This window comes from Chrysemys picta, chromosome 2 (genome assembly GCF_011386835.1).
Source record: "Chrysemys picta bellii isolate R12L10 chromosome 2, ASM1138683v2, whole genome shotgun sequence".
NCBI lineage: Eukaryota > Metazoa > Chordata > Testudines > Emydidae > Chrysemys > Chrysemys picta.
In genome coordinates, this window is record NC_088792.1 from 210,940,599 (window position 1) to 210,966,286 (window position 25,688).

General features: G+C 42.2%; 1 protein-coding gene across 2 annotated transcripts in view; it reads right to left on the reverse strand.

The window, feature by feature from the left end:
* Positions 1-25,688, reverse strand: part of NPC1 (NPC intracellular cholesterol transporter 1) — a 59,472-nt gene that overhangs the window by 27,250 nt on the left and 6,534 nt on the right. Inside the window, exons 2-11 of one of the 2 annotated variants that reach the window (XM_005282774.5) lie at positions 15,154-15,276; positions 13,852-13,958; positions 13,013-13,188; positions 11,616-11,783; positions 10,107-10,356; positions 5,931-6,007; positions 4,765-5,135; positions 3,770-3,996; positions 2,950-3,050; positions 816-918 (exon numbers count right to left, since the gene is read on the reverse strand). In XM_005282774.5, the coding sequence (XP_005282831.1) occupies positions 816-918; positions 2,950-3,050; positions 3,770-3,996; positions 4,765-5,135; positions 5,931-6,007; positions 10,107-10,356; positions 11,616-11,783; positions 13,013-13,188; positions 13,852-13,958; positions 15,154-15,276 (1,703 nt within the window). The remainder of the gene's footprint in view (positions 1-815; positions 919-2,949; positions 3,051-3,769; positions 3,997-4,764; positions 5,136-5,930; positions 6,008-10,106; positions 10,357-11,615; positions 11,784-13,012; positions 13,189-13,851; positions 13,959-15,153; positions 15,277-25,688) is intronic. The other variant, XM_042854839.2, reaches the window with a different exon arrangement.

Below are 25,688 nucleotides of genomic sequence, written 5' to 3' on the forward strand. Positions count from 1 at the left end.
ATACATAGGGAACTTAGGGGAGCTGATAGGGGGGCTGCCGGTCCACCCTGGTTCCAAGCCCCCACCAGCTAGCTGCAACAGGCTGCTCTTCCTGCAAGCAGTGGACAAAGCAGGTGGCTACCAAATGATGTTAGAAGGGAGCATTGTGCAACTTTAAACGAGCACGTTCCCTAATTGATCAGCAACGTAACAACGAAACAATGTTAACTGGGACAACTAAGTGAGGAGTTACTGTACTTGTTTTTGTAAACCCAATCTCAGTCCTTTGATGTGACAATGGATTTAATTACTCAAGGAGAAAGTGAGTCTCTACAAAGAAACAGAAGAGCAATGTTCTCTAGAGTTTGAAAACAAGACTAATTTAATTTCAAATACAGGCAATTGAAAAAAGGTTCACAAGATCAACTGCTACAACTACTGAAGTAAATCTACTTGTGAAACTGAAATAATCTGAACTGAGACAGTTATTTCAGTGAGACCTACATAAACGTTTTCACAAGGATTTCTCAGTTGCCAGACAGCACTTTGCTGACAAGAGCACAGAGATACAACTCTTGGTTTATGTGCCAAACAAGGATCTCATCAGAAACAAAAAGTTATACATAAGTGAAAGTTTATACTTTTGATTCAGCTTTGTATGATCACTGGCACAGTCAGTCAATCTTAAATCAATGTCACACTTCAAATTTATTCACAGAAGCATTCTCAGTGCATGTTTAGAACATTGTTGTCTTTGCTGTGAAGTCTGCTAAGCTCGGAGAAAAAATGAAGTTACTCCAACTGTCATAGTCTAATCGTAATTACAAGAAACTTACTCTTTTTCCCAGGCCAGAGCTCTCATCAGCTTGTGTGTATCATTGTAGTAATTGTGGACAGGGAAGGTAATAACAAGGGCTGTAGCATTATTGTAGTTTTCATCTATATGTAAAAAAGGAAGAGGTTGGAAGGAGAAAACACTAAAATCCACTATGAAAACGTGACATCTTTCTTTGCGAGGAAGATGGGGCACTTTTTGTAAAGTGTTCTCTTTGATTTTAATGGGAGGTTGTTTCAAGCAACTCATTTCCGGTCTCTGGCATCCCACTGAATCCAATCTGCTTAGTCACCTGCAACCACTCCTCAGATTTCAGGAGCACCCATAAACTATTACAGAAAAACTGTCTGCAGGGACACATGGGCTGATGAGAATTTTGGAGTTCATCCAAGGAGAAACATTCTTCATTAGCTAAGTGTGATATCAAAGTATTAAGAAAGGTAATCCTGAAGTAGTTCATAACCTAAATAAAGAAATTCATATTGATATTGTGCCTATATATCTAGCACAGGGGTGGGCAAACTACAGTCTGGGGGCTGCATCCGGCCCTTCAGACGTTTTAATCCAGCCCTCATTCTCCAGCCAGGGAGCAGGGTCAGGGGCTTGCCCTGCTCCACGTGTGTCGTGGCTCCGCATGGCTCCCAGAAGCGGCAGCATGTCGCCCACTCTGGCTCCTACATGTAGGGGCAGCCAGAGAGCTCTGCATGCTGCCCCTGCCCCAAGCGTGGACCTCACAGCTCCCATTGGTCAGGACCCGTGGCCAGTGGGGACTGTAGGGGCAGCGCCTGTGGACAGAGCAGAGCGCAGAGCTGTCTGGCCGTGCCTCTGCTTAGGAGGCAGAGCGGTACATGCCACTGCTTCTGGGAGCTGCTTGAGGTAAGTGCTGCCTAGAGCCTGCACCTCTGACCCCCTCCCACATCCCAATTCTCTGCCCCAGCCCTGATCCCATTCTCCAAACCCCTTGGTCCCTACCCAGAGCACCCTCCTGCACCCCCAATCCCTCATCCCCAACCCCACCCCAGACCCTACACCCCTAGCCAGAGCCCCCTCCCACACCCCAACTCCCAATTTCATGAGCATTCATGGACCGCCATACAATTTTCATACCCAGATGTGGCCCTCAGGCCAAAAAGTTTGCCCACCCCTGATCTAGCGTATAAATGACAAGCATTCCTGTTCACCCACACTCAAATTATGCCACAATAAATAAATAAAATAAATCAAAGTAACAGAGAATACGACATTAACTTGTACACAAACTCTGATCCCTTAGCACTGAACTTCCAGTGAGTTACCATTTATTTAAATGGAACAAGATTGAGAAACTTAGGCTTTCTCTGATTGCCCAGAGTGCACATTTATCACATGTAATATGTTTTTGATTGAAATGACTATGTGATTAGATTCACCTTGACCCTACCCTATCACTCACATTAAATATTCAAAAGGAACACTGTCAAGGTCAATGGGGCCAAATTTTATTTTGGAGGCACCATAGTGTGTTCATTTTAAAAATAATCCCGCTCCTCCCAGTCCTGAGTATCTAAAGACTTCCCTAAAATAATTACTATTCATCATTGTTACCCCATCTCCTCTGCTCTGTTCTAAGTGATCCAAAAGGCCAGAGCACATCACACCATCCCTCAAACTCTTGTCTATGTCATTTCTTCCCTCTAAATCTTTTAAATATTTCCAATAAACTAACACACACATACACAGAGCTTTCATAGGGCAGGTGGAACTCGGGGGACACAGTATGTTCTGTTCTGAATATTTAGCAGGAACTGTAATTTTTTTTTTTGCTAATATGCCACAATATTAATGGTCTTTCTGAAACAGTTTGTTTCCATCCCTCCCGGGTCAAGTCTAGGAGAAAGTCATTACATCCTCACATGACTAATCATTCTTGCAACCAGGCAATTTACCAGACCCCCAACTCTCTGGAATACATTTATACAGCACCATAAGAGGTCCATGGCACTTTACAAGTAAATAGAAGGCATTCACAATGGTGAAGAGACAAAGGGAACAGAGTACAAAGCTGTACAAACCTACAAAGACAGTGATCTAATTTAAGAAGCATCGACCTTAAGTACTTGAACAATATTTCCAGCTCTATTTGCAATTACACCTACCATCATATCCTCCCAACACTAGCCATGGAAAGACAGGTCCACCAAATGTTCCCAAACAGGGATCATGAAGCTCACTTGTATCATTTAGAGATGCTGGGGCCCTGCAAAATATATTCACAATTGATTGATTTTTTTTTTAAATCTGATATTTGGGGTGCAAAGCAGCATTGAAAATTTGTACACTTACCTATCGTTTACAGTGTTATAGCGATTATGCTGGGTATTGGAGTGACAGAGCGATAACTACATTTGTAAACTGAACACAAAGTTTGCTTGTTTTGTGATGTAAACTGAAAGCTTATCTGTAAGTTACTTATTGTGGTTTAAAAATATAATTTTAAGCTGAAAAAACCTTCAAAAAACACAACTAGATTTCTCAGGTAAAGCCTTTTAAAATTGCTAGTACAGAAGTATTTTACTTTAGCTAAACACTTTTCTCTCTAATGCCCTGAAGAAATAATCCAGGAATCCCCATGTTGCTGATTTGAAGCAGAAGAATATCCTGCATTTTTTCCAGGAGGTGGGGCTTGCTCAAGCCTCTGTATGAGTCTCTGGTTCTGCATCCATCACTGACTGTGAAAAACCCCACTGGAGTGTTGACAGACATGGAAATGCAGGAAAAAGGTGCTATACTACCAGTCAAAAGTACACACCCAGATGGCATTCCATCAAATAAACCAGGAAAAAAATTCAGAGGCAGCTGGCATGAATATGGATACAGCATGTCAAATGGAAAAACAAACAAATAAACCCTAAAACAGTTTTTAAGAATCTATCTACACAAATATTTTTAAAGCACGTATTTAGTGGCTCTGCTTACCGGACACAGTACAAGAAGTGAGTGTGATAATCAGCATAGACATAGAACTCATCCCTATCTGAATGGTTTAGAACGGAGTAACTGTTCTGAAAGTAGTTGAGCACACTCAGGATAGTGCAGTTGTTATTGTAGGGAGCAAGAGGAGCCAGGCAGATGTCCTTCAGCATTACAGTCTCATTGTCATAAGAAGCAGTTATGTTTTCAATAGCATTCTGCAAATCTAGCACCTGAAACAAAAAACACTATCACTCAAACAGCACTGTCAAGGCACTTGGTGTAGCGGAAAGAGCATTTTTCTTCTCGGTGTAAGATCAAATACTTTTAAAAGTCATGGGGCATTTTTCGTGGTTTCTGAGCTGGGTACCATGCTTTTAATATAAGCACACAGCAAATGATGAAGCAAAACATGGTTTTTATTCTAAGTACTAGAGGAGTATTTTTCATATATATTGAGGTTCAAAGCAGGTGGGAATGAAGGTACAGGAGCTTAAAAACAGGGGCGGGCAAAGGGGAGGAAGGTGATTAGCCCTTTGCTGCAAAGCAGATTGGAAGTTCTTACAGTCTCTTTGCTAACTCCAGAGGACAATACATTTTAGATATTTATAACAGACTAGTTTTTGGTGGAAATTCACATTACACTTCTACCTCGAGGTAACGCTACCTGATATAACACGAATCCGGATATAACGCGGTAAAGCAATGCTGGGGGGGGGGGGGGGGGGGGGGGGGGGGGGGGGGGAGGGGAAGGAGAGGTGCTCCACACTCCGGTGGATCAAAGCAAGTTCAATATAACACAGTTTCACCTATGACGCGGTAAGATTTTTTGGCTCCCGAGGACAGCGTTATATCAAAGTAGAAGTGTATATGCTAACAACATAGGTGAAACAAAACCCAGCTTCATACTGATAATTAATCCCTTTTAGGGTCCTACAAGTATTGCAAAACACATTGCATTCACAGATCTTCCACATGGATAGGCCTGCAAAACCCGTTACCTGGTATAGGATGTCTTTGTCAAGCGGAGGCCCAAAAGGCACATCAGCTCCTGATGGGACTGGTGAGTAGGTGTGTGGCTTACTGTGTGGGGCTTGGATAATAAGTTGTTCAGTACGGAAGAAAGGTCCAAAGTGAGCATCAAAGTACTGCTTCTCCTTGCGAGCTTGGCTGCTTGGGGCTGACCAAAGGTCTACAGGATTTGTAGTGAGTTTGATATACACCAGGCCTGAACAGCACATGGCAATGAAGACCAGAGACAAGAGAACCACAGGCCGTGGATTTCGAACACAGAAAGCCCCCCAGGACATGAATGTGAGCCGTAAACAGTTCTCAAACCTCTCACCAAGTCTTTCACCACAGGAAGCCTCACCTGTAGGAAGAGGAGATACAAGATCCAAACTATTAAAATGAACTATTTTCTTATCGAGTAATTTCTTTGGATCAGTCAGATGCTTCCAGGCATCCAGACAGAGGAGATCATCTATTGAGTCTAGATTTTTTTTTTTTTTAATTGCCATAAAGCAAAGATAAAGGTCTTATCAACAAAGGGGCTCAAGCAGGAGAAAAACTGCTAAAACACTGTTCTAGCTACAGTAGTTTTTAACAAAGTGGCTAGCCAGTGTGGCACAATTAGATGGAACCATGTTTATAAAAAACATGCTAATAGTAGTAGTCCCACCTACACTTGAGCATACCCATGATTGGCAGGATTAGAGGCATCGGAGCTTTTACACTTATTTGTAGTGTGGATGGGACAGGACATTTGTAGAACATTAAAATCATGTTAGGTCATGACCTGATTCTCTATAATTATGTTGTCCTAATCACAGGAGAAGGTAAAAATTATTCCTAAGAATGCCAAACTATACATTGGCATGGCTAAATTTTCAAGTGTATGTGGACCCACGACGGCCCCATCCACAATGATGAGCCAAATGATGTTAAAAAGGAGTTTGGCTGGGACTGTATTTAAAATGTTACTCCCAAATTCTATTTAAAGTCAGCACAATGAGAGTATGAAGAAAGTGCAGAAAAACTGAATTAAGATGAACCAACTAGGTCAGGAATGTTGGACTAGGTGGTCTTTTGGGGTTCCTAAAATGTCTCAGACTCTTCAGAGAAGGAAATATCTAATCAAACCCTATCATTATGATCCCAGACCTACCATTGTCATGGCGAGAATTAACAGAGAAGGCTATATTGCTGTCGATTGGAGTGTATTCGGAGACAAAATGCCTTTTTCTGTTAAACAAAGACAAAACAGATCATATATTCAGTATGTGGTTCTCTAGCAAAAATCAATACAACTGTTTTCCAGCATTGTACTATTGCAAAAAATACAGTAATAGAGGTGAATCAGGCGATCCAGTCTGGATCAGAATTGGCAAGCATTCCACTTTAGGTCCATCTCTAACCAATATCGTCACAAACAACAATATTTCACTATAAGCTTTATGCATCATAAATTTGTCAAATTTTAGAAACGAAGGGAAAATTATGATATATCTAAACTCACCTTAAACTTAGATCATTAAGATAAACTATTTCTGGAAATTTAGGGTTTAATGTTTTAGACTAAAAAGTTTGCCAATAGTTTTTTTAAAAATGCAAGACTGAAAGACCAGACGCTCCCTCCCTCCTGCCCCCCCCCCCACCTCCAAAACGTCTCTGCATTATTCTCCAACACTACTACTTAGGTCTTCCCTGAACAGACCCATATGGTCACAACTTCTTTAAACCCCTTTCTGAAGGGCCAACTCTGATGTGACACCTGCAAGAAAACCACCAACCCATAATGGCTAAGCTGAGGGACAGCTAGGAAAAGTGTATACATATGAAGCTAAACAAATAGCCAAGTGTACATAATATATACATTTCCTTGTGACCTTAGCCATCCACCCTTCATATGTTGTTCATCCTGTTAGATAACCTCTGCAGGGCAGGAACCACATCTAAATACATTATTTAAACTGAAGACCATGGAAGTAGGTTTGTTTCCACTTGTGACTATCAAAATCATCTTAGCACAGTATGAATGTTAAAAAGCTCTCCTTTGAAAAGTCTAAATGAACTCCACTTAAATACACATAAACTGGGGAAACATAATATTGCAGCATGTCCCAAAAGTCACAAAATCCAGGCTCACGAAAACCACAGGAGGATGTAAATTCCACAGTGAAGGACTGACCCACTACTGAACAGTCACCATCCACATTCAGTTAAATCCATTAGTGAGTTGCTGACTCTCTAATTGCCTTCAGTGAGTCAGCAAAACCCACTTAATCCTTTCACAGCTGTCAGTCAAGATACTTAGAGCTTTGTAACCCATAAGTCAACTGGTAGCCAGTGTAGATCCAAGCATTAATGTGTTTTGTGGTCTTGTCTACATTAGATGTGTTGCAACACACATCCTATCTGAATACAAAGTTCCTTTAAGACTACTGATCATATTCCATAGATATGTGCCAAGACTTTAGCAGACCTAATAGATCACCATCCCTCTTCGTGACAGGTCTTCTGCTGCAGATGGTTATTCTCACAAGCCCCAGCTTTGCAAAGAGAGCTGCCTGTGAATGTACTTAACAAGTTTACACTTGTCAGACTGGCTAGCCTGCCCACACCGCACTACAGGTTTCAATGATTTGATTGTACTGTTGTAAGTACCTACAGTTCTCTAGGGTAGACAAGCCATTTGTGAGATAACACTTAGTAAGCGGGCTATGTTTACCATCAGTTCAACAGCTTTTGTTTTTAGTTGTGTTTGGGGTATTTTTTTTTAGGGATGATATCAACGCTCATGACCATTTGTCACAAGGCAGTTATTGTTTATTACACTTCCCACTGTATCACATTGTTATGTGTCTGTATATTTATACTTCCACAGCTACAACAAGGGCTTTTGTCAAAAGTTATACATGGAATTCTATTATTGCCACTACTGAGCCTTTGGAAAACCAGCATAGACAAAAGTCTCCTGCTGTTGCCACAGCACTGTGTAAACCAGGGGCAGGCAAACTTTTTGGCCTGAGAGCCGCATCGGGTTTCAGAAATTGTATGGAGGGCCGGTTAGGGGAGGGGGCGAGGGCCGCCCCCCCGGGACTCCTGCCCCATCTACCCCTCCCACTCACCCACACGTTCCCTGTCCCCTGACTGCGCCCAGAACCCCCACTCTGGACTGCCCCCTGTCACCCCATCCAACCCCTCCTCTCATTCCTAACACCCCCCCCCGCCCCAAGACCCCTGCCCCATCCAACCACCCCTTCTCCCTGTCCCCTGATTGCCCCCTGCCGCCCCATCCAACCCCCTCTCCTTCCTGATTGCCCCCCCCCAGACTCCTGCCCCCATTCACCCCCCCATTCCACGCCCTCTGACTACCCGGACTCCTATCCATACCCCCACCCCCTGACCATCCCACTGAATTGCGCTGCCCCAGGAACTCACAGCCCCACCGCCCAGAGCATTGCACTGGCAGTGGAGCGAGCTGAGGCTGTGGGGATGGGGGGACAGCAGGGGAGGGGCTGGGGGCGAGCCTCCCGGGCCAGGAACTCAGGGGCCGGGCAGGAGGGTCCCGCAGGCCAGATGTGGCCCGTAGGCTGTAGTTTGCCCGCCTTTGGTGTAAACCAACCGGTGAAGACAGGCCTCTAGAGTCTTTCCTCCACTAAGTTTGTCTACACAACAAGCAAACAACTGCAGATGGCCCAGCTCAGCTAACTCAGGCTTGCAAGCTTCAGGCTGTGGGGGACATTTGGGCTCAGGCTGGAGCCGAGCTCTGGGACCCTCCCCTTTTGCAGGGTCCCAGAGCTCAGGCTCCAGCAGAAGTCTGAATATCTACACTGCAATTTTTAGCCCCACAGCCTGAGCTCTGTGAGTCTGAGTCAGCCGGGTCAGCCACAGCTGTGCCAGGGATTTATTTATTTCCCTGTAGATGTACCCACTTGGCATCTAGACTTTCACTTCCACTGTTGGTATAGTATATTTTAGTTAGCAATGGTGGAAGTACTACTCTATAGTCTAGATACAACGGTGGAGTTTTTTTGAAAAATTCTTGGACACAGGTTTATTTTTACTTGCTTGTAACTTTTCAGAAAGTTCCTCTTCGGGCTTGAAAAGTTTCCAAAGCTTTGTCTCAGTCCACAGGTGATTTATTTATTTTTGAGGAGAGGCAGTAGATAGTAGGAGAGGGCTGAGTTGAAGTTCCTTTAGCCATTTTTGTATTATGGGAGAATGAAAAGTATACAACTTTCAGCATAAAGTGTGTAAGATTTAAGCTCCCCCAAAAACAAAAGACAGAAGAAAAATGCTCTAAAGTTAACATCTTGCTAGTTCTCAACGAGGAAGAGTCTCTGCAAAGGATAATAAACTGATGGTGTAAATAATTTTCAAATTCAAGTTAGTGAACATGCATAGTAGCGATCTTGTGGGACTTCAGCAGGCCTACCAGAGACCTTTGGGATAAGACATATAGGATTAGATAACTGCACATTCTCCCTGCCTGGCCTGGCACAACAGCTGCTGCTACATGCATTAGATTGTAAAACTCTCAATGAAATGCACAACAAGATCTTCCACTTGCCTTTGATCTTTCCCTTGCAGGAGCAGGTGAAAAAAATCAGGAACATGAAAGTAGTTTGTGTAGCCTGCTATTTTCAGCTCTTTGCCACAACTGTCTCAGAATTCCACAATTTTCTGAACATTTTACTATATCCCCCCCCCCCCCCCAAGAATTCAGTTCCCAACTTTTTCTGTTAGAAGTATGCACCATCCCAATGAGAACAGCTGTGTCCAACAAAAATCTAGTGTTCTGGTGCTCTGTTAACCAACCCTTGCTGGAAACTGTCCCCAGCCAAAACAGCAAAGCTGTGAACTCATCTCTCTGCATTCACTTCAGGTTCCAAACTTAATTCAGGTGGGCCATTTAAAGTGATAATGAATACAAGGAATGTCCTCTCTCCCCAATGCTCTTAAAAATGAAGACAACTAAATGCAATAGACTACGCTAATAAGTTTAAATGCACAAAGTCAGGAAATGAAAAGAGATCAAGGATATACAAATGAATGTGGTCATGAAAATATTCAACTGCATATAAATATGGCTAAGTTACTGAGAACTTTGACTTTTCCATTTCTAATGTAATTTAAGATTTTTTTTTTTAAACATACCTATATGGGTAACATTAAATTGTTAACAAGCTATTCCTACACACTGTACATGAAAACAGTACTATTGTTATCACAAAACTGCTTACTTTCCCAGAGTGCAAAATAATTTTTGAACATGTTAACAGAAAAAATAAATGAGTTTATTTGCATCAATATTGAGCATTTTAAATTGCCTGTTTACCTGTAACACCAGACTCCAAAAATGACTGCAAAAAATACAAGTAAAAATCCCATGTAGGAGATCCACATGATGACATACATAGCATCCAAACCAAGCAAAAGCCAAGGTGCAGGAGGTGGAGGGGGCTGAGGCTTGGGACCACAAACAAGGGAACAGTCCTGACAGCTGCATGGTCCTGTAACATCATCCATAGATTCATTACACCCTTTGGTAGCATTGTTCATAGGACTCATTCCATGGAGAGAAATATCTAAAAACAGAGACATTAATTATAAATGTGAAACTCCCATTTCATTTCTGTGTTTCTTTATTTTTAAAGAAGTGGTATTGTCATCCCCAAAATGTTCAAAATTCACAAGTCAGGCCCCACCAAAATCATTAGATATTTGCCATTTGATTTTTGAGCTGTCAGGATGCACTCGCGTCACATTTTCAGAATTTTCTCCACAACCATGAGGACTAGAAACTTACTTTTAAAAATATGAAAGCCGAGATTCTCATATGATCACAGGACCAAAGAAGCTGGGGCTTTAAGAAAAGTCTCCATCATCATAAAACTAGCAATAAAAGCTGTGAACTTTGGCAGTATAGAGGTGATTCTAGTGCAAGCTGTATGAAGTGGTTTTTTAAAGTATATAGATTAAAATCTATTAATTTTCTTTACTTTTAGCACCAAAAATCACTTAAAACACATGTAACATTTTACAGTGTGCAAATTCAACATATTTGGAAAAATCTGTACTCAGATATAAAGGGGAAGGATTGGTTACACTACACTAGTGGTTCTCAACCCGCAGACCACTTGCGGCCCAATCAGCACTCAGCTCTGGCCCACGTGACATCCTCAGGGCCATATAGGTAGTATATATGCATATATACGGCCCACATAACACAGAGAGCTGCATATGTGGCTCACGATGATAAATAGTTGGTATAAGCCAGTGGTTCTCAACCTGTTTCTGATAAACTGGGGGCAAACCCTTCCACACATACTTTTAGCACTTGTCTACACTAGAGAGAGGGGGTCACGGTTAGGTCCACCTTCACTAAAAATGTTAACTAACTTTAACCACTTTTCTCACTCCAAGTGTAAACTCAGAAATCTAAACTATTAAGAAATACTGCAGAGATTTTTAAACTGCTTGCTTTTTAAACAGCTCACCTCTTACTACTGAATCAAAGGATCCAATTAGAAGATAGTGATTAGAACAGCAAATTCTGACTATCAAAAGAGAGAATTATCTACCTTGCTATGTTGTTTCAGTGTAACATGGTGCTTCTCAACAACACTAACATTCATCAAGAAGCCAAGACAATTAAAATCCTCTCTAGTTCAGTATTATTATAAAACTATATAGTTTATACTGCCGTAACATACTATGCTCATGTTAGTTCTAATACATTATTGGATTTTACTACCACCTATACTACCACAACAATGCATACAATGTAAACACTTATGTTTAGGACACAGGCCGTACACAGAAGAAAAAAAGTTCCATTTCTTACCTGAAAAAATAGGAATGATGCTGAAAGGAGTCTGTCCATTATTCTTACTAAACATGTACTCAATCCAATTGGTAGCATTGCAGTCTTTAGCATCTTTCCCACATAGTAGCCCCAATGCTTTAACATTACTTGATGGTGCTTCCACATCTTTGCAGGCATTATACATGGCTAGAAAAAGCGTTATTAGGAAAGTATAAAAAAAAGTCCATGCTATTAAACAAAACAATGCAATTTTAAAAAGGTTTATTTTGCATTTTGAATTCTGGAAGTAAACAAGTCAACATTTAGTTCTTTAAATTCACAGAAGATGCCTTAAGCTTTAAACAGCAGATGCAGAATGTACATCCGGGGGGTGGGGAAGAGAGAGCGTGCGCAAGAACAAACTGATGGAAAACTGATTTTATCAAACCTAATGTACTTAAAGGAGGAACTTCTAGGGATACTCAACCCCGAGTACCTAAAAGACGGAGGATGTTCCAGGAGGCCCTCCTAACTACCACATGAAGTACATTTTTATTATTCAACCTTTCGTTCCAAATAATCTCGTACATAGCATGAACATAAGAAGCTGACTGAGAGGCCAAATCTACCTTATAATTACAACTGAGTCAGGAGACCCACTTACAGTAAGGTTCAAATTTGTAATGTCGATTACAATTAACTGTTTAACTGGGCTAAAGCCTTGGACAGCTCACACTACAAACTGGAATTACGTTAACTCAGTTGCAATTATAACAGACAGGGCACTCCACACAGTTTCCTTTCAGAGAAAATGAAGCATTCAAGTACAATTTAGAATTTTTACACTTCTGTAAGAATAATATTTGTCTTACAAAATGCAATTTTCTATCACAATTGTCAAAAATGAAAGCGCTACACCAAACCTTGAAGCCACTATATGTTCATGCAAGACTTCATTGTTTCTCTCAGACTTGGATGACAATACTTCGTAAGATTTTCATAAGAGGGCTTATTTCTTATTACATGTTGTACAGTGTCTAACACAATGGGGACTCAATCTTGATTGGGTCTTTAGGAGCTACCATAATATAATAATAATGCAGAACCACTTCAGCAAAACCAGAGGTGGTCATTTTATAACTGAAATTCTACATTCATGTTAATATTTTAAGCAGCTTATTATTATAAAACTTTTCTAAGGGGTCTGTTGCTATAGTTTTAAGCACTTGCCTGGACTAAGAAAAAAATTCTAAAGGAGTTACAAGCAAATGTCAAATGATCAAAAGGATAATTTCCGCTCCCTCTCTCCCAGTTCCTCTATTGAAAGAAGTCTATGGTCAGAAAGACAATGTGTTTATCTGAAAATCTAAATGAGTATGAGGAATTCACAATATACCATACTCAAGTAGCATAGTAACTGAACTGGGTTTGCTTACCATTGGCAAAACTCTCTCCAATATAATACTGTAGCTCTGTGATGCTGGTTTTGTTCTCTTTTATGACAGGATCATAATAAGGTATAGTATTTGTAACATTCAAAAAGTCAACTTGATGTGGACTGCAGGTCAACTCACAGAACAGGTTAATTAAATTATAAAAACAAGATGGGCATCTGCAGAAGAAAAAAAGCCAGTTAAACAAACATTGGATTTGATTCATACATGTACACACACACAAATACAAAGAGATTCACTTTGAAGGAAACATTTTACCAGGAAAGGTAAATGTTTCTTACAATTAAAACTACTGAGGACTCAAAATATGAGTAATTCAATCTTGCAAACTACTCTATCAAGACTTAAGCTTAAATTGTGCATCTACTAATTACATAATAATTCTAAGAAGAGATGTCTCTCCTAATTGCAATTCAGCAGTGTTGCGAGGATGGAAGAAAGGAGTAAAAACCAACTCCGAAACAAACTTAGGGAGTTGCCCTGTTACCACCAAAAATGGCAGGAGCTGTAAAGGTGATGTTTAAATTAAATAGACAGTAGAACAAGTCTGGATTGCTCTTTGGGTGGGGCCCAGACATGACAAAAGGGAGCCCACATTCCCTTGGTGAACAATAGAAAGAACCACTGTGCCGGAATACAAGTTTCTCCCAACCATTCCCGTGAAGTTTTCTTCTTGACAAGCTTTTCCCAGTAACACCAATTTCACTAAGTCACAAAAATACTATTTTCTTTTTGTCAGCTCATAAAAACAGCTAACAGAATGTGCTTTTATTCATTAATATTACAAAGTGCTAATCATTTCAAGCTGTTTGTCAGCATACCTGGAGAGAAACTGCAGAGGCAGCTGCAAGTTATTTTTCAAAGTCTGAAGCTGCTGAACATCACAACAAACACTAACGTTATCAAAGAGTAAACCTGGGCAGAGTTCCTTAAATAAAAAAAAAAGGTCACAAAGCCATTAATTATAATCAAGTGGGGGGAAAAAGTAGGATTAAGGCATTTAACAACTTCATACATAGATGTCAGTAGAAAGTAACTTAAGAGAACACTAGTCATTCTGCTTCTGTGACAAAGAATTCATAACATTACCATCTTAATTAGAAAGTTGTCAGGATACTGAACTTGACTTAACATGATTTGTTATGGAAGAGGGGAAAAGATTTCTTCTTGTCTGCAAGGGACTGTTCTTTTTAGAACTGCATGGACACTATCTAGCTCACCAATTCACCCGTACGTTAATATAGTATAAAAGGTACTGAAAGAGCAGACAGGATGGTATGTACACATCCCAACTGGAATGATTTATTCCTGCAGTTTGTTAGTGTACTTTGATGATAAATCTCAGAAGAGATTCCAAAAGGCAAATTTATGAACCAACAGTCCTGGGCCTACCCCCATCAGATATTAAACATGAAATATACATACAAAGCAATTTTGTTCAGACTACCTTGAACACTTGGGTTATGTCTACACAGCAAAAATAACCCACAGCAGCAAGTCTCAGACACTGGATCAACTGTCTCGGGCTCAGACTGCAGGGCTAAAAATAGCAGTGTAGACACTTGGGCTCAGGCCCTGGGTACTCAGACCCTCCTCCAGTCTCAAAAAACTAGGCTCCAACCCTAATCTGAGCATCTACATGGATATTTTTAGCCCTATGAGCCCAAGTCAACTGAAACCAGCCTCTGAGACTCGTTGCCATGGGGTGTGGATTGGTTTTTGTTTGTTTGGCACTGTGTAGACAATCTACCCCGGAGACCAAAGTTTAATCTGAAGATTTGTTACAGAAACTCAGAAATTGTAGTTCAATGATATACAAGGTACTGGCATGGATTTGGCAGGACCTAAATCATACAAAGCAGTGACATGCTTGAAAGTGTGCACCGATTATTTTAGGCATAATGCAGAGTAGTACGTATCAGGGGGCTCACCTAAACACTATTAAACAAAGATGTGAAGTCACTGGTGCCATTGCTCAGTTCCATAATGTGTGCAGTCATTTCATGTTTTAAGGCCCAAGAACTTAGATTATTGCAGAAAATTATATTTAGGTCTTATGCACATCCCAGCCCATATTCTATTTACCTTCTAGTTTCTAAAAGAACAGTCCAAAAGAAACATACCTGCATTAAGTCATATCCATCCTTTGGTAATGGTATTGGTAGTCCTGTATATTTGCAATTATATCTTTTACCTTCAGGATTCATTCCGCACTCCCCATACCAAACACATGATTGTGAAAGTACCTAAATAGAGGAAGTTGTGTTAGACAGTTGCATGGTAAAGAACTATTTAAAACCAAGAGACTTCGTACCAAAATGGCAAATGTTTCAAATCACGGACTTTCAGAGAATTTTTAAATATTTATAATGGATACAGAAAATATAAAGTAAATATTAGGAGAAAGGCCTCCATCTAGACATTTTTCTTTTAATAGTACCAAAAGCAGAGTACTATCAAACTAGAATCATATCAGTTCAGTAGATACTAGACAGTGCAAGCTTTTAAATAGCACATAAGAAAAAGCTAAAACAAGATCAGCAGTCAAGATAAAAATCAGTTTAATTTCTCTCTCTCACACACACACACACACACACACACACACTATCACTTTCCTCCTCCAGCAATACATACACATTTTCCTGGCTTAGCTAGTTAAACACACACACTTGCCCATTTGTATTCCCAGGGAAAGCACATTTACTACCCTGGTGGTACACAGTGATAGGATAGGTGTGGGAAATCACATTGGCAGGGCTATAATATGCAAGGGTTCTAGAGAACTCCCTGTCCCACATGGGTAGTAATTTTCAATCAAATGCTGGGTAATACGGAAAAGCACTTGCTCATACGAGTTAAAATGCTCACAGGTAACATCAGTTTGTAACCATTACTGCTATAAATATTTTGAATCAGGAATGTATTTGTATGCTGCAGAAATGCATCAAATTAATGTGACAAGTTGATTTATTAAGATGGGAAAGCTGAAATACAAGTTTGCCATCAGTAATTTGCTATAATTACAAATTCAGAGAAGACGCAGCATAAACATTACAAAAGAGCAAGGATTATGTAATGCAAAAGTTTATCAAGCATTTCTCATTCATCACATGAGAGTCATCTGGTCACGGCAAAACTCAGCGAGTTGTACTATCCATCAGCAGCACTCCCTTCCCCCTCCTAGCTTAAGCAGATTGTGTGTCACCAACATAAGAGCAGTGCAGCGTTCCCCTATTTCTATAGCTGTACTGCTTTTAATTAGCTATAGAAAGGAATTTGAGGTCACTGTTAGCAATGCACTTAAGAAAGTTTACTGCTAGCAATGAAGAAAGTTTACTTGGTACTAGCTCAAAATTTACACTGCAGTATATTAAGGGGAGAAAAGTTGAAGGGGCCTCTTTTTGGAAAACTTAGCCTGAAATGCACAGAAGACCACATCTGTATGCCTCTCTCCTCCCTTTCATTTTTTTTTTTTTAAAACATGAATACATACAATTTTTTACTAGTCCTTTGGATTCTACCGTATGTAACTGAAACTGTAGAATTTCTGGTCTCTTCTATCACCATCAAACAACTAAATTGACAATTCAAAGTTCATCTACTCTGGCAATTTCAACACATGTATCAATGTACAGTACTGTACACTATCATCCTGTTATTCCAAAAAAGTATTTTAAACAGCCTCTAACCCTTTGCAAAAATACTTGTGCAAATATATAATATAAGCAACACTTGAATGACGTGGGCACCAATGATACTGCCAAGAATGACCTTGAGCGGATCACTGCAGACTACGTGGCTCTGGGAAGAAGGATAAAGGAGTTTGAGGCGCAAGTGGTGTTCTCGTCCATCCTCCCTGTGCAAGGAAAAGGCCGGGGTAGAGACCGTCGAATCGTGGAAGTCAACGAATGGCTACGCAGGTGGTGTCGGAGAGAAGGCTTTGGATTCTTCGACCATGGGATGGTGTTCCATGAAGAAGGAGTGCTAGGCAGAGACGGGCTCCACCTAACTAAGAGAGGGAAGAGCATCTTCGCCAGCAGGCTGGCTAACCTAGTGAGGAGGGCTTTAAACTAGGTTCACCGGGGGAAGGAGACCAAAGCCCTGAGGTAAGTGGGGAAATGGGATCCTGGGAGGAAGCACAAGCAGGAGAGTGCAAGAGGGGAGGACTCCTGTCTCATGCTGAGAAAGAGGGACGATCGATGAGTTATCTTAAGTGCCTATACACAAATGCAAGAAGCCTGGGAAACAAGCAGGGAGAACTGGAAGTCCTGGCACAGTCAGGGAACTATGGTGTGATTGGAATAACAGAGACTTGGTGGGATAACTCACATGACTGGAGTACTGTCATGGATGGATATAAACTGTTCAGGAAGGACAGGCAGGGCAGAAAAGGTGGGGGAGTTGCGTTGTATGTAAGAGAGGAGTATGACTGCTCAGAGCTCCGGTATGAAACTGCAGAAAAACCTGAGAGTCTCTGGATAAAGTTGAGAAGTGTGAGCAACAAGGGTGATGTCGTGGTTGGAGTCTGCTATAGACCACCAGACCAGGGGGATGAGGTGGACGAGGCTTTCTTCTGGCAATTAGCAGAAGTTGCTAGATCGCAGGCCCTGGTTCTCATGGGAGACTTTAATCACCCTGATATCTGCTGGGAGAGCAATACAGCGGTGCACAGGCAATCCAGGAAATTTTTGGATAGTGTAGGGGACAATTTCCTGGTGCAAGTGCTGGAGGAACCAACTAGGGGCAAAGCTTTTCTTGACCTGCTACTCACAAACAGAGAAGAACTAGTAGGGGAAGCAAAAGTGGATGGGAACCTGGGAGGCAGTGACCATGAGATGGTAGAGTTCAGGATCCTGACACAAGGAAGAAAGGAGAGCAGCAGAATACGGACCCTGGACTTCAGAAAAGCAGACTTTGACTCCCTCAGGGAACAGATGGGCAGGATCCCCTGGGAGAATAACATGAAGGGCAAAGGGGTCCAGGAGAGCTGGCTGTATTTTAAAGAATCCTTATTGAGGTTGCAGGAACAAACCATCCCGATGTGTAGAAAGAATAGTAAATATGGCAGGCGACCAGCTTGGCTAAACAGTGAAATCCTTGCTGATCTTAAACGCAAAAAAGAAGCTTACAAGAAGTGGAAGATTGGACAAATGACCAGGGAGGAGTATAAAAATATTGCTCAGGCGTGCAGGAGTGAAATCAGGAAGGCCAAATCACACTTGGAGTTGCAGTTAGCAAGAGATGTTAAGAGTAACAAGAAGGGTTTCTTCAGGTATGTTAGCAACAAGAAGAAAATCAAGGAAAGTGTGGGCCCCTTACTGAATGAGGGAGGCAACCTAGTGACCGAGGATGTGGAAAAAGCTAATGTACTCAATGATTTTTTTGCCTCTGTCTTCACGAACAAGGTCAGCTCCCAGACTGCTGCACTGGGCAGTACAGCATGGGGAGAAGGTGACCAACCCTCTGTGGAGAAAGAAGTGGTTCGGGACTATTTAGAAAAACTGGACGTGCACAAGTCCATGGGGCCGGATGCGCTGCATCCGAGGGTGCTAAAGGAGTTGGCGGGTGAGACTGCAGAGCCATTAGCCATTATTTTTGAAAACTCATGGCGATCGGGGGAGGTCCCAGATGACTGGAAAAAGGCTAATGTAGTGCCCATCTTTAAAAAAGGGAAGAAGGAGGATCTGGGGAACTACAGGCCAGTCAGCCTCACCTCAGTCCCTGGAAAAATCATGGAGCAGGTCCTCAAGGAATCAATTATGAAACATTTAGAGGAGAGGAAAGTGATCAGGAACAGTCAGCATGGATTCACGAAGGGGAAGTCGTGCCTGACTAACCTAATTGCCTTCTATGATGAGATAACTGGCTCTGTAGATGAGGGGAAAGCAGTGGATGTGTTATTCCTTGACTTTAGCAAAGCTTTTGATACGGTCTCCCACAGTATTCTTGCCGCCAAGTTAAAGAAGTATGGGCTGGATGAATGGACTGTAAGGTGGATAGAAAGCTGGCTAGATCGTCGGGCTCAACGGGTAGTGATCAATGGCTGCATGTCTAGTTGGCAGCCGGTTTCAAGCGGAGTGCCCCAAGGGTCGGTCCTGGGGCCGGTTTTGTTTAATATCTTTATTAATGATCTGGAGGATGGTGTGGACTGCACTCTCAGCAAGTTTGCAGATGACACTAAACTAGGAGGCGTGGTAGATACACTAGAGGGTAGGGATCGGATACAGAGGGACCTAGACAAATTAGAAGATTGGGCCGAAAAAAACCTGATGAGGTTCAACAAGGACAAGTGCAGAGTCCTGCACTTAGGACGGAAGAATCCCATGCACTGCTACAGACTAGGGACCGAATGGCTAGGTAGCAGTTCTGCAGAAAAGGACCTAGGGGTCACAGTGGACGAGAAGCTGGATATGAGTCAACAGTGTGCTCTTGTTGCCAAGAAGGCTAACGGCATTTTGGGCTGTATAAGTAGGGGCATTGCCAGCAGATCGAGGGACGTGATCGTTCCCCTTTATTCGACATTGGTGAGGCCTCATCTGGAATACTGTGTCCAGTTTTGGGCCCCACACTACAAGAAGGATGTGGAAAAATTGGAAAGAGTCCAGCGGAGGGCAACAAAAATGATTAGGGGTCTGGAGCACATGACTTATGAGGAGAGGCTGAGGGAACTGGGATTGTTTAGTCTCCAGAAGAGAAGAATGAGGGGGGATTGATAGCAGCCTTCAACTACCTGAAGGGGGGTTCCAAAGAGGATGGAGCTCGGCTGTTCTCAGTGATGGCAGACGACAGAACAAGGAGCAATGGTCTCAAGTTGCAGTGGGGGAGGTCCAGGTTGGATATCAGGAAAAACTATTTCACTAGGAGGGTGGTGAAACACTGGAATGCGTTACCTAGGGAGGTGGTGGAGTCTCCTTCCTTGGAGGTTTTTAAGGCCCGGCTTGACAAAGCCCTGGCTGGGATGATTTAGCTGGGAATTGGTCCTGCTTTGAGCAGGGGGTTGGACTAGATGACCTCTTGAGGTCCCTGCCAACTCTGATATTCTATGACATCACAAACACACATTCAGTACATATTTCTGCAAGCTTTTCCATTCTGAAAGTTGCATAGGACAGTTTTACAGATAAAGATGTGGCAGAAGTTTTCTAAACAACCTTTACTAGTGTTTGTCAAACATCACATGCTTATACTGCAAGGACAAACTCCTATGTTTTGTCCTTGACCATGAATAACTTTGTTCACTAATCCAAGGGACCCCTCATGGTCTCCAAACATAACATCTAAGGACTACACAGAATTACATTGAATGATTCCACAGCATCCAATACACTTAGGGTGACCAGACAGCAAATGTGAAAAATTGGGACGGGGGTGGGGATTAATAGGAGCCTATACAAGAAAAAGACTCAAAAATCCGGACATCTGGTCACCCTAAATACACTAAACATTTCTGTACTGGATGACAGACACAGAAACACACCCAAAAGATGATGAAAAAATAATGATAGGACATTTGTCAAAGGAAGAAAGAAACTGTACTTACATTACAGTAATTTTAGTTCTTTGAGAGGTGTTGTCCATATATATTTCACTGTTGGCATGCAATCGAGTCTAGATTATTTTGCTCAGCAGTGTCTGTTTGGGGCTGCATTTGCACACCAAGTGTCTCCAAGTCTCCAGCCAAGGGCATTAAGGGTGAGGCAGCCCCAACCTCCCCTCAGTTCCTTAGTATCTGGGAACTGTATGGCTATCAGACTCCATAATAGCAGGGAAGGGGGGGTTGATCATGGAATCTATCTAGATATTATGTCTCAAAGACCCACAGTTATTGTAGGTTAAATATCAACTTCTTTTTTAAATGATTGTAGGACGGCCTTACCAAAATTAGGGTCAAATCTGGATGCTTCCACAATAGAGTAGCACTGTACGAACACATATCTTAACACCACATAGCTACTCTACAAGCTCCCAGAATGGGAACGTTTCTGAAAGCAGCAACAGAGGCCGCTTGTGCCCTAGTCAAGTGAGCTGTGACTCTTACAGTCGGGGTTAAAAATCAGTCAATTTCATAAAGTTTGATACAAGCCATTATTCAGTTAGAGTGTATTGAAACAGCCTGTACTTTAATCCATATGCTATGAATGACCTGGGGCAGTGGTGGGCAACCTGCAGCCCATCAGAGTAATCTGCTGGCAGGCCACAAAACAGTTTGTTTCCACTGACCATCCACAGGCACGGCCACCTGCAGCTCCCAGTGGCTGCGGTTCACTGTTCCCAGCCAATGGGAGCTGCGGGAAGTGGCAGCCCATACGTTCCTGCGGTCCACCCTGCTTCCTGCAACTCCCATTGGCCGGGAACAGCGAACCACAGCCACTGGGAGATGCAGGCAGCCATCCCTGCAGACAGTCAATGTAAACAAACTGTCTTGCGGCCCACCAGCGGATTACGCTGACGGGCTGCAGGTTGCCTACCACTGGATGCTCTAAACGGCTTAGTTCTGTTTATACAGAAAGAAAGCACTCTAAGGAAATGTGCATGTGGTTTTGAAAAAAAAGTGGATAATCTGATGTAAATGAAAGACTATTTTGGGTAAGGTCTTAATGACATCCTGTCCTTATGAAAAATGATATACGGAGGCCCTAAGTTTGAAGTTTGCACCTCCTTTGCACTCCTGGCTGATGTTATGACCAAGAAGACTGTTTTAATGGAAAGAAGGAACAGGAAACATGTAGCCAAAGGTTCAAAAGATAGGCCTATTAACCCCTTGAGGGCAGTATTCAGAGCCCAGGGAGAAAGATTCCATAACTGTGTGCCAGAGGGAAAGGGGGAGGGGGATTTGTAAACTGTCATAAACCCTTTAAGTGTAGATTCATAGAGTTTAAGGCCAGAAGGCACTATTAGATCATCAAAAACAACAAGGAGTATGGTGGCACCTTAAAGACTAACAGATTTATTTGGGCATAAGCTTTCGTGAGTAGAAACCTCACTTCTTTACTCACGAAAGCTTATGCCCAAATAAATCTGTTAGTCTTTAAGGTGCCACCAGACTCCTTGTTGTTTTTGTAGATACAGACTAACACGGCTACCCCCTGATATTAGATCATCTTGTCTGCATCTGCCCACCTGTGCTGGAAAGTGGAGAGCTGCAAGATGTACCCTCAACAAGCTCATGGAAAGTTCAAAGTTCTTTAAATTCAGGAGACTGTCAAGTACGTTTGGAATCTATGTTCAAGATTCCAACAACTGGCCTTGTGGCCAGGCCAGACCAGACCATATGGCGGACAACTGTGTAATGTAGACAAGGCCTTAGACAATTATTTACAAATGGACCATCTCTTTAATGTGTTCCTCTCCCAGACATGATAAAGATCAGGTATGCCCATCATTTAGAGGCATTACAGCTTCACATGAAAGGCAATTTTTTGAAGACTGGAGATTAGTGTTCATTCTTAAGCAATTGATCCCAGTACTAGTGGTAATTCACAGGCAAACAGAGCAGCAGTTTCTTTACAAAAAGGGAAGAAAGGAAACACTAGCAAATTACTAACACTAAACCTAATCACTAATTAGGTATTCATTACGTACCTATTTACACAGTAAACAGACCACACCCTGTGCAAAGAAGCTGGTAGAAATAAGTGGTGAGAAAGAATTGAGGGGTAGTTGGGGTTGCTCCACCCTTGATTAGAGGCAGAAGGACATGGGAGGGGTAAGGCATAGCCCCAACAGACTACTCATCAAAGTAATCTAGACTCGAGTACATTGGGGACATGCGCACCAACAGTGGAATATATACATGAACAAACTCTGAAGCTTTGTCTAGGGCAGGGCTGGATTTCCAATTAGGCACAGTAGGTACATGCCTAGGGGCGTTCTAGGAGCACTTAAAAATTCAAAGCTGCTCCCAAGTCCTGGCAGGGGACAGGGCCAGCTGAGGGGGAGACAGCCCCACCCAGCCCTGCTGGTGCGCTCCTGCTAGCAGGGAAGGCGAAGGACACACATACACACACCCCATGGCAGGCAAAGAGCTCAGCAGTCCAACTCAGGGGGCCATGCTGGGCAAGTGGGTCCTGAGGGAGCCTGGCCTGGGCAGGCCCCACTCCTTGTCAAGCCTGGACCAGCCCCGGCCACGCTGCCAGCTCAGCCCAGCGGACAGAGTCACCTCCCAGCAAGGCCAGTGAATGCGGCCACGGGGCACGGCATGGGAGAGTGGGTCTCTGGGGAGGGTTGTGGGGGGTGCTGGGTAGTTTGTTGGGCGTGCTTGGCAGTGCGGAGTGGGGAAGTCTGTGTGTGTCTGTGTGTAAATCCAGCCCTGGCCACCTGAATACACCTCTACCCTGATATAACGTGACCTGATAGAATACAAATTCGGATATAACGCGGTAAAGCAGCATTCGGGGGGGGGAAGAGGGGACTGCACACTCCGGCGGATCAAAGCAAGTTCGATATCACGTGGTTTCACCTATAACGCGGTAAGATTTTTTTGGCTCCTGAGGACAGCATTAGATTGGGATAGAGGTGTACATACATACCTAGGATTTTGAACAGATTTGGGGTTGGAGTTTATTAGAACAATTTGGTCAGCTAGATCATAAACCTGGTTACCCATCCAGATTTCATCCTTCCAAAAGGGAGTAAATTCCCACAAGCTGAAGAACCTCCATCCTTACAAATCTTTATTTATGTCAACAGATAAAGGATGCAAAGAAGTTTCCCTCCATGTGTCGCAAGTATTTTTTTGCGGACTTCATATTCCAACATCTCATTAGTTGTACTTCTTCTATACGAGTATACAGTGAAGTGTACTAAAAGAAAGGTTTCAGAGTAGCAGCCGTGTTAGTCTGTATCCGCAAAAAGAAGAACAGGAGGACTTGTGGCACCTTAGAGACTAACAAATTTATTAGAGCATATGTCCTCCTGTTCTTCTTTGTACTAAAAGAGTTAAGTACAAAAGATTCTTTCATGAATATAAGTTAAATTGTGTGCATATATGGTATTCAGGCAACAAGTGATTGAACCAAGCATCCATGAGCATTATGCATCTTCAGCTGGAAAGTTATCTGGGTGAATTCACAAGCCTTAAAATACATAATAGGTCATGGAGACTGCAACAGGAGGTCCCAGATTCAAGTATAGGAGTATAGTAAAATAAAGGCAAGGCCATACTATACAATGTGACAGCAGAGTTGAGATTTATGTATGATAAGTGGCCCATTCATTGCACACCTAAAGCTCCAATTTAATGGGAACTTTGGTGCACAAAGAATGCAGGATCTGGCCCAAAGAGTTTACAGTTCAATTCTACCCACTCATCATATGTTTAGGATGTTTCTGATAATTTCCAAGTGCATGCTAACCATGGCACCAAAACGGATTTAGCAACCAAAGACTGTAAAGAAAACAAACTATTTGATTGGCTTCATAGTTTAAATACCACCAATGTGATTTTTATTATATTAACTCCAAAATGAGCATAAATTAACCGTGGGACTGGGGGAATCTCAATTTTCAGAAAACGGTACGAAGTAACAAGTGTTACATATATGTAAAACTTAATACGTAGAATTATGAATCAAATACAGAAATTAGTACTTGTATTTTTTCTAATCAATAAAAACAACTTTTATCTATCATTTAAATGGTGGATTATAGTGTTGCTGAATCATGTTGGTCCCAGGACATGAGACAAAGTAGATGAGGTAATATCTTTTATTGGATCAACATCTATGGACAAAAAGGACAAACTTTTCAGCTTCACAGAGCTCTTCCTCAGGTCTAGAGAAAATAACCAGAGTGTCTTAGCTGGTTACTTTCTCCAGATATGAGGAAGAGCTCTGTGAAACTCCACAGCTTGGCCGTTCTACCAACAAAAGTTGGTCCAATAAAAGATATTACCTCACCTACCTTGTCTCTTAAATGGTGGTTGTCACTACTAAAGAATCAAGCACAATTACTCAAAGACCAGAAAACCCATTAGTCATAAATAGCCTGTTCTCCCACCCCAAGCAAGTTTAAATGGAATACAGTCTAACATTTAAGCCATGGTCATGTCTACACCTAAAACACTACAGCAGTGCAACACTACCACTGCAGTTGTAGCACTCCTGTGTATACCCTACATATTCCAATGAGAGGATACTCCCATCAGTGTAGGTAATCCATCTCCCCAAGAGGTGGAAGCTAGGTCAACAGAAGACTTCTTCCATCAACTCAGCACTGGATTTTTCACATCCCTGAGATACATAGCTATACCAAAGTAAGTTTCCTAGTGTTGACCAGGCTTATGTTTACCCTTAAGACAATATAGCAGCGCAGCTGTAGCGCTTCAGCGTAAACACCCAATACAGAGGTGGAAGGGGTTCTCCCATCACTGTAATAATCCACCTCTCCAACAGGTGGTATCTTGATTGACGGAAGAAGTCTTCCATCCACCTAGCACAGTCTACGCCGGGGTTAGGTTGGCTTAACTACATCTCTCGGGGATGTGGATTTTTCACACCAGAGAGATGAAGCTATGCCAATGTAATTGTCATTATAGACCATCCCTTAGAGTGGATATATTTACACTACAACCTGCATTAGAGAGATCCTAACCAATGAAACTAGAAAGAAAAAACTGCCTTTTTTTAAGTCTTGTCAATTCCTTACAAGAAATTTGCAA